Source organism: Podarcis raffonei, chromosome 1 (genome assembly GCF_027172205.1).
Source record: "Podarcis raffonei isolate rPodRaf1 chromosome 1, rPodRaf1.pri, whole genome shotgun sequence".
NCBI lineage: Eukaryota > Metazoa > Chordata > Lepidosauria > Squamata > Lacertidae > Podarcis > Podarcis raffonei.
Genome location: NC_070602.1, coordinates 1513458 through 1529814, shown reverse-complemented (window position 1 = coordinate 1529814; position 16357 = coordinate 1513458). Strand labels below are relative to the sequence as shown.

General features: G+C 52.6%; 1 protein-coding gene across 8 annotated transcripts in view; it reads right to left on the bottom strand.

Moving 5' to 3' along the window:
- Positions 1-16357, bottom strand: part of RGS3 (regulator of G protein signaling 3) — a 78171-nt gene that overhangs the window by 34171 nt on the left and 27643 nt on the right. For 7 of the 8 annotated variants that reach the window (XM_053379850.1, XM_053379938.1, XM_053380015.1 and 4 more), the window contains 6 exons: positions 9384-9465; positions 8837-8942; positions 7907-8258; positions 6797-6836; positions 3189-3376; positions 1379-1462 (listed from right to left, as the gene is read on the bottom strand). In XM_053379850.1, the coding sequence (XP_053235825.1) occupies positions 1379-1462; positions 3189-3376; positions 6797-6836; positions 7907-8258; positions 8837-8942; positions 9384-9465 (852 nt within the window). Of the gene's footprint in view, positions 1-1378; positions 1463-3188; positions 3377-6796; positions 6837-7906; positions 8259-8836; positions 8943-9383; positions 9466-13905; positions 14083-16357 lie in introns of those variants that run through there. The other variant, XM_053380275.1, reaches the window with a different exon arrangement.

Below are 16357 nucleotides of genomic sequence, written 5' to 3'. Positions count from 1 at the left end.
TCCCTCTGGGAGAGAAGACACCAGCCAAAGCCCCCAGCCTGCACCAGAGGCAAAAGCAGGCAGAAGGCAAGTGGCCCAAAGGGAGAACCACACCCCACAGAAGGCGCACCCACTTCCCTGAAAGGCCCATTTCCTGCCCCTGCTCTTTACTTGCAGCAGGGCCTCCTCCTCGGAAGAGAGGGGTAGGTGCCATCCTCTCCCATTCTGTCATCCCTGCCAGAGGGATCCCCTGTCATCCTCCTGGGCCCCATGGCTCTTGCATGCAAGGGGTTGGGGTGGATTCCCCACTTCCTACTGGAAAGCCCTCTGCACGCAGGAAGCAAGCAAGCAAGCAAGCAAGCAAGTGCCTCAGGACAAAGGAGTCCACCCCCCTGACACACTGCCTATCTACATGCGGGGAATTTCTTTCTTTTTTAATGCAGGGTGGGGGAAGCATACAAATGTGAGTACATTTAACATTAGCAGAGTTGGATAGACAAGGTGGGGGTTAGAAGAGGTGGCAACCTCCCCACCTCCCCCCGCGAAGCTTCTAGGGGCAGCCTGGTGCACAAACGTTTGGTGGGCAAAGGCTTTGCCTGGCATGGGGGCAGGGAGGCAGGAGAAGTGATGTCCCTCTGCTTCTTCTGCTGTTGCAAAATGTCCAGGAGCAGGGCAGTGTTTGTCAAAAAAAGTGCCCGGTACAGCCCAACTATCTTCGAGGAGCCCCCCAGCAGCCACAAAGAAGGGCTGGCAGAGACTTCACACAAACGACTTTTTTGCAATCTCAAACAAGGCAGCAGAACCAGATTTGATGAAGCCCATATGTAGGGCGGGGGGGGGGGGAGAGGGGGTCCACGCTTGACAGACCTGATGTGCAATGCTTGGCACTGCTTGCTGGTGGGTGGCTAATTCCTCTGCACCCCGCCCCCCAAATTCCTGCTTCCGGTCTCCTTAAGATGATCTCAGCAGCACACAGAAATTGATGAGCCCACCAAAGAATCCTGCAGCTGAAGTGATGGCTGGAGATGTCCCCCGGGCTGGTGCAAAGCACAGCAGCAGGACCAGGGAGGAGGGTGAGGCAGGAGCAGGAAGCTCCTCCCAGCTCTGGCCTTGGGGAACCAGCACTTCTTGGGGGGCTACCTGAGGAGATCCAGCCACCTCAGCCCAAAGACATGTCAGACCTCTTAAGCCCCATTTCAGTGTTTCTGCTGCCAAAGGAGTGGGGGCACATTTGCCCCAGCAGATTCCCCACTTTGCCCCATCTTCATGTTTCTGGAGGTGGGCTCCAGCATCCCGCTGACAGCAGAGGAGGCAAGAGGGGGCTTGGCTTTCTTTGCCATCAGCAAGCAGACACCGCCTCACACAATTCACCAGCACCAACAAGCGCCCAGAGCCTCACCTTGGTTGGTCTGTTCCGTGTCTCGTGAAGGAAAAGCTCTTCTGACAGCAGCAGTGTCCGGGCTGGATTGCAAAGGTCCAGAGGCTGAAAGGAAGAGGAGGAGGAGGAGGAGGAAGAAGAGGAAGAGAAGGAGGGAGGCACACCTGGGACTTGGGTGTGAAGAACAACGCCAGCCCCCTGAGAGCCCCACCAACCTCCTCTTTGCAGAGAGGCTGGGAAGCCCCTGATAACAAACCGGATCTTGCAGGTGGAAAGTCCAGCAGAGGGAAAACAAGATGCCTTTGAGGGCTCGGTGTGGGCGGGCTGGGTTGTGTATGAGTGTGTGATGGCTCCTTGCAACCCCAACACCTACATCACACACAGGAACTATAAAAAGATCTCTCACACTCTGCCCCTGTGTGTGGTTATCACTGTTGAGCTGCAGCAGCCACAACAGTGACTGAAAGCGATCAGGGGGAGTATGGAAGAGGCATGTGGGAGGCAGGAGATGCTTGCTGTGAGAGGGGTGTGAGTGTGGAGGGCACAAGAGAGGAGAGGCGAGAGGCCCACAGCTGCCAGCCACCAATGGCCACCAATGCTCTTCTCTCCCAGCTCCTCTCCTCAAAGCCCCTGAACATCTCAGAGTGAGGCTGGGCACAGGGAAGATCCTCCCTTGCCAAGGTGCGCAGATGCAGCCACGCTGGCCATTTCTGCCCATAGCTATGGCCACATCAAGGTTCGGGTGGGGGTGGGGAGGCAAGAGGCTAAGACAAGTGCATGGAGGGTATGGCTCCCAATGGCCACTTGCCACACTGGCTATGTTTTGCCTCCACGGTCAGAGGCACCTCCAAATGCTGCTTGCTGGGAGTGCTGCCACTCTCAGGCCCTGCTTGTGAGCTTCTGGTTGGCCACTGCAAGAACAGGATTCTGGCCCAGACTGGCACCCTTGGACCCTTCCTAGGGAAATGCTGCAGGACTCTGGTGGAGTAAGAGGTCCTCACAAAAGGATGCTCCACTCCACAGCCATGAAGGCTCACTCTGAATCATTCAGTCAGGGCTTTTTTTTTAATGTCCTCACAGCAGGTCCACACCAGCTGCATTCTAACTCAACTTTTAAGTTACTGGTCCCCAGGTTTGTTTGTTTTTTTAAAAATACAAACCTCCCACCTCCCTATTCCCCCACAGTTGCTTAAAGCTGGTTCTCCCGCATTATCAAAGACCCTTACCCAAGGGCCACCAAGATGGTGCCTTCCAGATGCTGTGGACCACAACTCCCATTGTCCCTGCCCAGTGGCCATATTGGCTGGGGCTAATCCCAACCTCATTGATGGCTCTGAGTCAGGGTGACTAGACGGAGCCTCCACATGAAGAAGCAGTGATGCCACAGTGGCTTGGGGAGGAGCAGCATTTACTTACTTCCTAAATTTATAGTTGCCCCCTAGAACAATGTTCCCAGGGCTGCCTCAAAGGAGAAGAGGAAACAAATTGACAACAAAGCCATCTTGCTTTTGAGCCCTGGCTGGGAGCTTCCTATTTCGGAAGAGGGACGCTAGCTTGGGCAGCTCGTGGCTCTGGCCCAGCAGCTGCAGCAGGGCTCTGAGCCTCCTCCTTGGGTCTTCCTTACACCTCTCTCCCCACAACGATGCAAGTCCCTCTTCTCCTTCCACACCCCACACCCTGGCTTTAGTACTTTGGCCGATAGCACTTTGTGGGAGGCAGCACACAGAGAACTGTTTTACTGAGGTGGTGGTACCGAAGCAAGAACAGCAGGGACAGGAGGAAGTGCCCACCCAGCAGAAAGGGTTTCCCTCCCCCATCGCCCGAGACTTACCTGCACAAAGATGGGGAAGACCAGCACTTTGGGGGCTAGCGTCACGTAGGTGCCGTAGCTGGAGTGTGGGATGCCGGGTCTCACAAGGGTGCAGTTCTGGGGGCGGCTGCCACTGTGGCTTTTCATGGTCTGCACCGTCTTCATGAGCCGGGACTTCTTGCCCTGGGACCCGCTTCTGCATGGATTGCCTGGAGGAAAGGGGGAGAGGGGGGCAGCTTATTGTTCCCTCTGCTGCAGGACTGCTGTGGTCACAGCCCTGCCAGAGAGACCACGCTAATTAATTCGTGTAACAACATTATGTACTGCCAACCTAGCAGTTCGAAAGCACACCAGTGCAAGTAGATAAATAAGGGACCGCTGTGGGGAGAAGGTAAACGGCATTTCCGTGTGCTCCGGCTTCCGTCACGGTGTTCCATTGAGCCAGAAGCGGTTCAGTCATGATGGCCACATGACCTAGAAAGCTGTCTGTGGACAAACGCCGGCTCCCTCGGCCTGAAAACGAGATGAGTGCCGCAACCCCATAGGCGCCTTTGAGTGGACTTAACCATCCAGGGGTCCTTTACCATTTTACCTTTACTGCTTGACTGAAGTAAAAACCTTATAAGAACACAGGAAGAGCCCTGAAGCCGGATCAGGCCAAAGGGGCCCCCTCTAGTCCAGAGCCCTGTTCTCACAGTGGCCAACCAGGTGCCCCAAAGGCCAGAAGCCCACAAGGAAGCTGGACCTGAACGAAACAGCAGTTCCCTCCCCCCAGAGGTTTCCGGCAACTGATAAGGACAGCCTTATCCCCCACGGATTTGTCTAATCCTCTATTAAAGGCATCCAAATAAACCACAAAACAGTCTTTTAAAAAAAACTATTAAATAAAGAATTAAAAACATTCAAAAGATCATTAAAACCAACAGTGCACTAAAAATAAATAAACTTTCTGGATCTTTGGGTAGGCTTGTCTAAGCAAAAATGTTTTAAGGAAGCACTGGAAAACATACAGCAAAGGCCCTGCATGATGTCAATAAGCAGGGAGTTCCGAAGTGTAGGTGCTGCACACTGATTTCTTACAACTGTGGAGCGAGGCACCTGTAGCTGTGCCAGTTCTGCAGATCAGAACGGCCAAGTGGGCCATTGCCACTCTGGGGTTATTCCCACTTCCTCTTGTCCTGTTGCTCCCCCACCCTACCCGGTCAGGAAACCTGCTCTTTAGCAATCAGTAAGCGCAAAGGGCAATTCGGGTTTTCTCCTGTTGCTCTGATTCAGTGCTAAAGAGCGGGATTTCCCTGGGAAAAGAGCAGGCAAAGGGGAAACTGCTGGGTTTTGTGCCTAGAAAGCCCAGGTCAAGTGGAAAACTGCCCAGCCCTGTACTTTCTAGGCACAGGACAAGGGGAAGTGTGGATGAGCCTCCTGTCCAATTCCCAGCATCTGTCAGGAGCCTGACTCAACCGTCAAGATTCATCAGGAAACACAGTCCCCTTAAGTACATGCCAGCCTCTTCACTTCCCCTGGTCTGGGGAAAGGCATTAAGAAGACAGAGCCCTGCCAGGGGATGGGAGAGAGCCAAGGAGCGGGGCCTCTGCCATGGTCCGGATCCCCCTTCTACACCTCACTCCCCCATCAGCTTGGTTTTGTAAGAGGAAAAGAGGCCGGGGGTCCCTTCACAGAACTCTCCATGTCCAGCCCAACCCTAAAAAATTGCGGAAAGTAGTGAACAAGAGCTCAAGTCCACCAGCACAAGAAAAAATCCTCTCCCCATTCTGCAGTTTGTAATCACCTTAAACACAGCAGACGTACAGCCCAACCTGATGCAGGTTCACTCAAACGTAAACCCCACGATGCTCAAGGGAGCTTACTCCGCAACATATAATGAATTGAGTGTGTTGGGCTGCAGCCACCATCAGGTCTGGCCAGAAGAACAGAAGCCCCTGCAAGGAACACAGGGCAGCTTCCCCTCTGATGGGCAAGCAGGAGCAGGAGGCAGAGGGGAGGGAGCAAAGTGCCCAGACTAAACCTTGTGCACACCCCGCGCCACACTTCTAACTGGCTTGGCCTCCCCGGAAACGTCAAGGAATTGCTTCTTATGTGTTTATTTCTCTCCATCCGTCCCCTGTGCCTGCTCAGGGCGTGACGCTTTCCAAGAGTCAGTAGGAAACGGAGCCTCGCGGAAACGGTGAGTCAATCCGGCTCATTGTTGGCCAGTCATTTTGGCAAATTTCCTACGTGGCTGCTCCTGCCGCAGAGGACTTGGAAAACAACACGGCAGCTCAGCTGGTACCGTTTCCACCAGGGCCTCTCTGTTCCCAGGCTGGCCTTATCATGAGCAGAGTGGCCCCCAAAGCCCTTTCTTCACCTGCTTTCATCGCTCCCACTTTTACAAGTGTTGACTGTGATGATTTGGGCTAAGGATATTGCCATTGCTGGGTGGCCAATGTGGAGCCTCTTCAGTCTTGGGGTGCTCAGGGCCACAGCTGGGGGAATATGCCCGTGTTGCTGTCAAGGCATCTTGCCCTCAGCTGTCTTTCCACACACAGCAGGCCCCTCGTAGCTGCTCTGATGCTGCCCTGGGAAAGGCAAACATTCAAGAGCCTGCCTTGGCACCAGGTCAGCAGCCTCCCTGACCTCCCTTGTCCCCCTGAACCCAAACACTCCTGGATGCAGATGGGGAAGCAGATAGGGCCGCTCCAAAGTAAACAAACTGGACCATTCCATGAGCTGTTTGGAAAGCGCTTGTTTGCTCTCAGATAAACAATGGTCTGTACCAAGTCATGTTCACTGGCAATGGCTTGGAAGCCGCCACTCTTTGCTGCAGAGATGGGGAAAGGCCTCTGAGACTCTAGGAGGGGGCAGTAATGCTCAGTGGGTATCTCTCAAACAGTGGCAGGCAAAAAAGCACAGCCGTTTTTACAAGAGCCCTGCAAGGCAGGTCGGCATTATCACCCTCTCTGTAGTGACGATGTGGGTAAGTGGCCATGGGGGGAGTGAGTCAGCGGGTGACACAAGATCTGAAGCAGGGACTTCCTGGCTCAGAAACCCTATATAGAACCCCCACTCTTTGGCCTGGCCCAAACCAGGGTCCTTTCCTCGCATGCAGCCCTTTGCAATTCCACCTCCCCCCATCCTGCAGTTGCTTTAATGGACTGCATGGATGGAGGCTCTGGATCCCTGCTCTGCCACGAAGCTCCCTGGGCAACCTCCCTGGAGCCAGGCCCTCTGATCTCAGGGCTGCCACAATAACAAAATTGGGGCACCTCCCCGCCCCTGCAACCTCTTTTGCGGAAGGCTGGGATACACATGACTCCCAACAAGTAATGAGATGCAGTTTGCGAGAAGGCAAACCTCTGGGGACTCCGGGAGCCCAACCAGCTAACAGGCCACCAGCTGTGGCTCCCAGCTTCTATAGAACTCCTCTCCATTGCTCTGTGCTCTAAACACAAGAAAACAAGCACAAATAGTAGTAAAAAGAGGCTCCCTAAGATTTCCCTTCACTGCTCCTGGCCTCACTTAATATTCTGCCGCCTCAAGAAAAGCTGGACCTCCAACCCAGAAATGAGCAAAACCCAAGACACAGGCAAGAATGGAGTTAGAGCCCCTTCTCACTCACTCACTCACTCACTCACCTCCAGGGGCCTTGCCTTCTGGGTAGATGGGCCTCAGCACCTGGAAGACACAAGGCAGGAGAGCCAGGGTTACCTCCTCCTCCCCGCTCTCAGAAGACACTGTTGGGCTTGGGAAGACCCTGCAGTTCTAATGCTGGATGCAGAATGTAGCATCTCAAGATCTCAGCTCTTTCTCCTCTAGAAATATAGGTCAGCGTGTCACTACCCTGGAAAAACTATTCTAGGTAGTCCATGCACAGTCAACATGCTCAGATGGGCAACTCAGACCCAACCAAGGCTATCGGAGGGGAGGAGCAGCAGAGAACTATGATGGGATGGAGGGCCAAGGGCCCAGCAGCATCCTCTGGAAAGACAGCACCTGAACTACTGCATTTCAGCCTGCAGGGCGGACTCAACACATGAACTTCTCTTTGGTATAAAAGGAATTCCTTTTACACAGAGAGCAAATGTGCCAGGGAAAGAGCTACGCTGCAGTCTGACCTCCAGGCTGACATCCAATTCTCTGCATGCAGGCAGTCTTCTTCTGGAGCATCCAGCCACCCACAGCCTGTTGTCCCCTGCAGGACCAGTTTTAATCATCTCATGAGCGGCTTCTGTGGATGAAGGCCTTGTACTTTCACTTCTGGCAGTGAAAGGGGTTCCCTTCCAGGCAACATGCTTAATGAGGTTTCATCCTGATTTGTTTGTGAGGAGACAATGTTGTATTAGGCCAGGCATGGCCAAACTTGGCCCTCCAAATGTTTTGAGACTACAATTCCCATCATCCCTGACCCCTAGTCCTGTTCGCTAGGGATGATGGGAACTGCAGTCCCAAAATATCTGGAGGGCCAAGTTTGGCCATGCCTGTCTTAGGCAAATGCTACATCCCACCCTCCCAAGAACACATTTTTACCATTTTGCTTATCGCAAGGGGAGCAAGCCTGTTTGTTTCGCAAGAACTCCAAATTTGTCAGGATGTGACTTAATCCCACATGAAAACAATGACAATCTGGGAGACTCTGACTGGCCAATTGCACTTCTTCTGAGAGGAGAGTGTGCAAGCGGAGCATTTCAGACCAGAGAAGAGGCGAGATGAGCCACCTGACCAGTAGCCAACCCATGCTTCCATACCTGGCCTCCTGGATTGAGCGGCGCCAGGATGATGTAGTTCTTGTCGCCCCCGCTCGTTGAGGGTGTTCGAGAAGGGGAGGGCATGGTGTGCTGCTGGGAGACCTTCCCAAGCTCTGTGTAGCGCTCCCAGCCGTTGAGCGCCAGGCCCTCGTTCCCACCATAGACGATGTGGCAGCTCTGGCGATGATCGAGGTGTTGGGAGCGCAATGCACTGTTCTTCTCTCGCTTGTTGGGCGGTGACTGCAAGTCGTACGTCGATTTGCAGGACGAGCGGCGGATGACGCCTTCTGGGCCGGGTCTGACCCGAGGGACTATGCGCCAGACCAGCACGATGATCTCGCGGGAGCAGTTCCTGCAAGAAATAGGATTGGCATTGACACAGATTCGTTCTTGGTGTCCCCCCCCCCCTTTCTGCCCTGTCTCTCCCACCCTTGCTTGGAAATCATCAGGCCAGAGCCTTCTCCAAAACAAAGAAAGCTTTGCTTGCTGACAGATGAAGGGTTCTGAGGAGGCTCCCCAGGGATGGAGTTTCCGCAGCCTCCTGGCAACCCTCCCAAAAAGCACCTCAGATACTGGCAAGGTGTAGAGAACGCAGCAGCATGCAGAGGCTCTTCCAAAGGTCTCAGTAATGGAAAATGTGGGAGGAAAGGTCAAGATGGAAAGGGCCACAGACAGACCCATTCTCAAGATGTTGCGAGGGAGGTCTTCTCTCTGCTGGCCCCATGACGACCATAAAGTGTTTGCAACATCTGCACATCTCCTACACATCAGGCCTTTGCAAATGTCTGGGTGTTTCCCAGAAGCAGCCCTTCCATACTCATACACAGGCAGAGAGACCCCTCACTCTCCACCCATGCACACAACCCCGAGGGATCCAGGGATCCTGGTTCCGCCCCTGCAATTCCCTCTCCACGCGTGAGTCATAGTCACCGGATCTCGTGGGCCAGCTCCACGCACTTCCAGCGCTCGACAGGTTGCTCATTGAGTTGGAGGATGGTGTCCAGTTGCTGCAAGCCAGCCTTCTCCGCTGGGCCACCTGCAAAGGGTGGGGTGGGAGAAACAGGACATGTCTGCACCACAGGCAAACTGGTTTCATAGCCTTTCCCACCAAAGCAAACTTGGGTGGATGAGTATCTAGCAGTTCGGAAGCCAAACAGAACTACTTAAACATAGGAGTTAGGAGAATCCCTAGCATTCCTAGACAGGAAGGGAAACAGGGAAAGCGGTGCACGTTTCCATGTTAGTCCAAAAGCAGACCCTGCCAGCTTATAGAGCCTAAATAATGCTGAAGTCAGAAGTCTGCAGGCTGGAGCCATGAGTGGCGGGAGAAAGTGGACCTGTGTTGTGTAGCGCACGGCCAGCATGCCACTCCTAGACCAGGAGGAGAGTGCCAAGAGGCAGGAGAAGCTGGAGCCCAGAGCCCAGCCCCTTTGCAAAGCGAACTAGTCCACCATCCAGGCACCTCTGCTCTCCTTACCCGAGTCCACTGCCTGCACACGGACAGGCGAGTCACAGCAGATGGTGAACCCAAACCCATTCTTGCCACGGGGGATTGTAATCTGGAAAGAAACAACGAAGTTATGCCTTTTAACAAACAGCAACAGCTGCCCCTCATGCATTCTGCATTCACTGGTCGTATCTGTGCAGCAGGTGGGGAAAGACAAAAGGGATGCATGCACACTCACACTCTGCAGATGCTCACTGAACCCCAGGAGGGGGAAGTGGGATCTCTTCCACTAGCCCGAACCCCAAGCGCACACCCTGCAACTCTGCCCACAGCCCTTCTGTTCGGCCTTCACAACAAGAAAAGCCCCCCCCCCGGGAGGCATCAAGCCAAGTGAGTCCCCTGGGGTGGGCTCAGCAGGCAGCCACAGGGGGGGAGCACTTTCCTCTCTCCTTGAGCAATGAGCACCAGGAACTTTCCACTGGCCACACGTGGACAGGAAGCTGAAAGGTTGCGCTGATCTTATCAATCCCTACCTTAGCCGCCTCCACCACCACAAAGAGGAGGAGGTTATTTTAGCCTCACCCACATCCGTTGCCACAGGGAGGATAGAAGCGCCACAGTAGCTCTCCTCAAAATAGCATTGTGCCTTCAGGCTGAAGGGGCTTTCCAAAAGCCAGGGCTTGGCAGGCCACTAGGCAGCGTGGGCTTCAAAGGGATTTGGTCCCCAGCAGAAAGAGCTTTCAGACGCCTCAGAGACTACAGGTGCCTGTGGGCCACTGAGTTAAACCAAAGGGGTCCTTAGCCAGGATCCTGTCACACTCACACTGTACCACAACAGGAGCATGGATGCTCCCCACCCCAGCTGCACACCCCCGCCCAGGAGATGTGCCAAGGTCTGACATGGAGCCCTGTGCATCCTGGTCATGCCCCTGGTGCAATTTCCTCATGATTTTAGTTTTATTCCCTTCATGACAGTGAATGCTGCAGAAGACAAAATCTGGATTCAAGATGCCTTTAATAGATTGGAAAACTGAGCCCAAACAAAATTAATTTCAATAGGGGTAAATGTAAGGTGCTGCACATAGACAGAAAGAACCAGGTGAACAAATATAAGACTAGGTACACCTGGCTTACCAGTAGCACATGTGAAAAGGGTCTAGGGGTCTTAGTATAGAATCATAGAATGGTAGAGTTGGAAGAGACCCAAGTGTTATCTATTCCAACCCCCTGCAATGCAGGAATCTCAGCTAAAACATCCCTGGCAGGTGGCCATCCAACCTCTGCTTAAAAAACCTCCAAGGAAGGAGAGTCCACAACCTCCACTGTCAGACAGCTCTTACTGTCAGAAATTTCTTGCTGATGATTTGTCGGAATCTCCTTTCTTGTAACTTGAAGCCACTGGTTCTAGTCTACTCTGGTTCGAAAGGCTACTCTCCAAAGCAGAAAAAACAATCTTGCTCTCTCTCTTCCCTGTGGCAGCCCTTGAGATATTTGAAAGTCGCTGTATCATCTCCCCTCAATCTCCTCTTTTCCAGACTAAGCATCCCCAGCTCCTTCGACCGTTCCTCATAAGGCTTGGTTTCCAGACCCCTGATCATCTTGGCTGCCCTCCTTTGCACAAGTTCTAGCTTGTCAACATCCTTCTTAAATGGTGGCACCCAGAATTGGATGCAGGACTCCAGGTGTGGTCTGACCGAGGCAGAACAGAGTGGAACTATTACTTTCCTTGATCTAGACGCTATACTTCTGTTGATGCAGCCCAGAATAGCATTAGCTGGCTGTTGTTTTTTGCTGTGGCATCATACTGTGGACTCATGTTAAGCACCCAATAAGCTCAATGGCCCATGAGAGCAGGCAGAGGCATCTTGACTGGGCTGCCGATGGGAAGAGAGGAAACCTGTCTGACCGCAGACACTGTTCAGACTTGGACTTGCATCCCATGTGGAGCCTGAGTGGTTCCAGAGATGACTGTCTCTAGCGTATCCTGTTTGACCAGCAAAGGGGAAAGATCTGCCCTTCCGGTTCCCGAGGAAGACCCCCACTAAGAGCTCCTCCACCAGGGCTTGCTCAAAGGAGGAGGGAGTCTGTTCAAAGGGGCTGCGGGACACACTCTTCCTGCTTGGGAGCAAAAGGGCAACTCCCTGGTGATTCTGCAGAGGTCCAAGGGCAGTGCATGGGCTGTGCCACAGGGTGGTTTGAAAGACGGGGGGAAGAAGCCATAGTCAGAAAAAGGCAGACGGAACGACTATAGGAAGTTGGAGCCCAAGTTCCCTGGTTGAAGCATTTGTGGGCTGCTTAGCTGAGACAACTGAAAGGATTTAAGGATTACATAAAGCACACCAGTAGTAGATGGGGAGAACGCTTCCCTCTTTCTCTCACGGCCACCCAGTGGAAACGGACCAGCAGGAAAAATGACTACTTCTTCACACGGTTAATTAGCTTGTGGAACTCACTGCTCCAATCTGTGATTGTGGCTACAAGCTTAATATAGTTTAAAGGGGAAACTAGTGCAATTCATGGTTCTATCACAGGTGCAGAGAGCCTACATGTTCAGAGGCAGTCTATCTCTGAATACTAGTTGATGGAGAACAAGCCGTGTGGGTGAAGGCTGCTGGCTTCATGCACTGTTTGTGGCCTTCCTGGAGGGGCAGTGGCGGCCACTTGGCCGGTCACTGTGGAGAGAAAGCAGAACACTTGGCTAGCGGATCCTCCTCAGCCCAATCCAGTCAAGCTCTGAGGCCCTTAACTCGAGCTTTTAGGGGACCCACTTCAGCAAGAACAAAAGCATGCCAGCCTTCAAGCTCCACTTCATCAAGAAGAATGAAGAGTTAAGTTTCACATTGTACGTTTTATCCGCTAGTTATCAACACAAACTATCTCACGACAGCAACCTGAAGAGAAGCCAAGCCAAGTTTTCCCCTGGGCACAACAGAGGAATCACAGAGTTCTTCCTCCACCCAATAATAATAATAATAATAATAATAATAATAATAATAATAATAATAATAATATTTTTATTATTTACACCCCGCCCATCTGGCTGGGTTTCCCTCTTGAACTGACCTGGAAAGGAGTTCTGTGTAACTGCAAAGGCTGCACCCCTGTAAGCTGACAAAGGCCACAATCCTACACACACTTCCCTGAAGTTAACGGAGCTTACTTTTGAGTAGCCTGCAAAGGATTGCATGTTGAGACACTGCCTCCCTCCTCCTCCTCCGTTCCTTTATTCAGGGTGTTTTAGGGTAGGAGATTTGTTTGCATCAGGGCAAACACACAGGGCAGCTTTTGCCCTCTTTAGCTGCTGCTTCATCTTTTGGAGATCCAGGGACCTGATGGAACCTCCTTGATGCCCAACTGGACCCCAAGGCCAAGGTGCCAGAAAGAGGTGGGGGACCTAGATGAAGCGTGGGCAGCTCGCCCTCCCTCCAGGTCACAATCTCATCACTCCAAAGCCACAGGGTCAAAAGGTTCAGAGTGAAAGACCCCTCTGCAGGCATCCTCTGAGCACAGTGTGGCAGAAGCAGGGCTGCCCCTTAGGAACTCATTGAGGGGAAAGCTCCCAAGAAAGGCTGCTTGGACACATGAGGGGAGATCAGGTGGTCCAATTGGTGGCTGGCTGCTAGCAATGGGGCACCTGGAGTCAAAGGCAGCATCTCTTTGACTAGCAGCCACTGGTGGAGACAAACAGAAGAAAGCTGGATTCCTACCACCCTCCGCCACCTGCTTGCCCTGCTTCTGTGAGATTCCCAGGAGCCTCTTGCTAGACATGGGATGAAGGCAGCATGTAAGGCTGGGAGGGGGTTCCTTCTGAACCCTCAAAAGACAACTCTCTCTCTCTCTCTCTTTCTCTCTCTCTCCCTCTCTCTCTTTCACACACACAAACAACGAGACCAAATCAATATGCAACAAGAGACGGCGCTGTGCGGTTGAGCTCACTTCCCTGGATCGAATCTCACTTCAGCTACGAAGCCACCAGAGCTGCCACCCAGTGCATGGTGACTAGGGCACCAATTCAATGGAAAGCAGTGAGGCTGACTTCCCTGAGCCAGCCCACCTAGGACTGGGCTGTCAGAGGCCTTTAGGCAAGCCAGCCTCTCTCAACAAGGGAGCGGTGAGACTAGAAGAGCCTGGCTGCAGCTGGATCAGGTCAGCTGGGCCCTGTCTAGCCCAGCCGCCTGTCCTCACAGGGGCCAAGCACAGGATCTGAGTGCCACGGCAGGGCTCGACCCCCTTGGGATCCCCAACAAGCAGCATTCAGGGGCATTCCCTGCCCGGACAGGGGAGGGAGAACACCCATCCCAGGGTCCAAGCCTTCAGATGATGCAGAGACAATCAAGGAGGTCACCCTCGACTCCTCTTAGAAAGCCCAGTCAACCACCCAGAGGAGTGGGGCAGGTCCACAGAATTATTCAGCCCTGGCAGGGAGAAGTGTGGGCCCTTCCCAGCCAGTTCCGTGGGGTGCGGCTCCCGGCTCCTCTCAACACACCCACTGGAGAAGACCACGCTCTTTGAACCTCGCGTACACCTGCTCCTGGGTTCGCATGCAACCGACCTGCCGGTAGCGCTGCTCCGAGCACACTCTGCACAGTCCGCTGAATCGGCTCATGTCCGCGGCCTGGAGCCTTGCGGCCAGACCAGGCAAAGCTAAACCATTCCCCGTTCTCCCCGGCGAGCGCAGAACAGAGGCCCCCTGCCTGCCTGCCTGCCTTCTGGCAGCTGAGAATAAGCCTCTGTGATCCTGGCATGGCCGCCCATGAGAACCCAGGAGCTGCTCAGCAGAAGAATGGCAGGAAGCCACCCCTCACCTCCCGGGCAGCTCTCACTGCCATGTGCTGCTTTATGATAAGCAGAGAGGCTTCCTGAGAACTCGAGGGGAAGAGGGAGAGGGGGAGAGAGAGTTTGGAGTCAAGCTCCTGTCAGCTCTTTCACCCAGGCGGCCTTTGTTCACCGAGGCAAATCTCCCCGGCACACGGACACGGCCCAGGTTCTCACAAACAGTCAGAGGATGTCGGAGGGGGCCTTCCACTAGTGCTGTGCAAAAGGGCGGGGGGCTTACATTCACATTCATATGGGGAGAGTGGAGGAGAAAGAGTAAGGACTGCAAGTAACCAAGGAAGGAAAGAAGATGCCCAGAAAAATCTCTCTGTTTAATGCTCTCACACACAAGTAAACTCTTTACTGATGGGGATCCGCAAATCAGACCAGTTCATGGCCAGCTGCGTAAGAGGGAAAAAGCAACCCAACAGCTGAGCCTTCCTAAGCATGCGAGGGAGGGGCAGCCTGCTGACTCCCGCCTGCCTGTGCCCATTAGAAAGGAAAAGAACATCACTTCCGGAGGCGGCGCAAAACCGTGATGGCGGACCTCTTCGAGCTTTGAAGAGGGGCACCGCAGAAAAGGGTTGCTAGCGACGGCGCAGCGGCAACCCATCAAGATAAACCACGGGCAGAGTGAGTCCGTGGCCGTGGGACCCGGCGGGCACCTGGAGCGACCCCGAAATCACGAAAGGAACCCCGTAAGGGGCTCCGGAGTGAAGGAGGGGGAGCGGTGCTGTGGGTTCATCGCTCTTTCTGCGGAGGCGAAGCCGCGCGGCTGTCACGGATGAGCGCTGACCTTTCTTCCAAGAAACATCGGGCTGAAACATCAAACCCGTGAGTAAGGACTTAAGACTTTACAAATTAAATCGGAAAATTTGGCTAAAAACGGGAGACGAGAAAGAGGAAGTCCGTCTTCCGACACTGCTTTCAAGATCAAAGCAGACGGTCTAAAGAGCGGAAAGCGCTGTGAACAGGGAAGCTTTGAAGCTTTAAATCGGGACTTTCGTGCACATTTGAATTTCACTTTTAAAGAATAAATACAGCATAAAATTGACCTGGAGCGGACACCCCAAGGGCAAGGGAAGACTCTAACCCCAAATTCCCGGGTGGCCGGGTAAAGTTGTTTAAACTGCGGAACTGTTGCAAGCTTCCAGATACTTTTGTAACTTTTGAGCTCATCTAGCTGAAGTGGATACAATTGCAGGCACCTTGCTGGAACTTTGTTATATGTTGAAAAGGGCTCTGCAGGACTTTTTTTTTTTTTTTTAGCGTGCTGGAACTAATTTGCTTTTAAAATTGTTTTTAAAGTTGGAACAAAGAGACTTTAATTGTGGAAAGTTACCTTCTTCTTACTAAAACTTTGGTGGCACTCCCCCTAGAGGACATTGGGAATACAGAGGCCTGGGAAAGTTTTTTTTGTTTACCTTCTCTCAATAGACTGTTTTTAATTCTGGACTTGCCTTTCCCATGGGATTACAACATTTGACCTTGAACGTTGACTGATGAGTGGCACAGGAAAGACAAGAGCAGCCAAAGCTAAGGAAGCTAAGGAGAAAGAGAAAGCAAAAAAGCAAGCACAGCTTTTGCAAACAACTTTAACTCAGGGACGTAGATTATCAGTTCCAGCTGTGCTTGCGACACAAAAAGTAGAAACCGAAAAGCCTGAAAAATCTGAAGAGGAAGATATGGCAGCAGGAGGAGCGGAGGCAGTACTGAAACAAGTTTTGGAACAACTGTCAGCAATAAATCAAAAAATTGATAATCAATCAACAAAAATTGACCAAGCAACATCCTCGATTCAGAAATTGACAGATCAGGTTTCCCAACATACTCAAGCAATTGAAAAATTGCAAGGAGCAACAGAAGAGAATCGTAAACTGGCAGGGGAAGCCGTTCAAATTGCAACATCAGCTAAAAAAGAAGTCGAGGAAGTTAAAGCGGAAGTCAAGCCTCTTCATAAACAGATAGGGGACCAACAAACCTATCTCTCGTTGGTGGAATTGAAAAATCGCGAGACCAACCTTAGACTAAGGGCAGTCCCAGAAATTGAACAAGAAGATTTGAAAGGACTTTTGACAACAGAGTTTACAAAGTCCTGGGACTTAAAAGAAGAAATTGATTTTAAAATTGTATCGGCTTTTCGGTTGGGAAGATTAGTAAGAAAAGATAGATCCAGAGATTGCTTAATA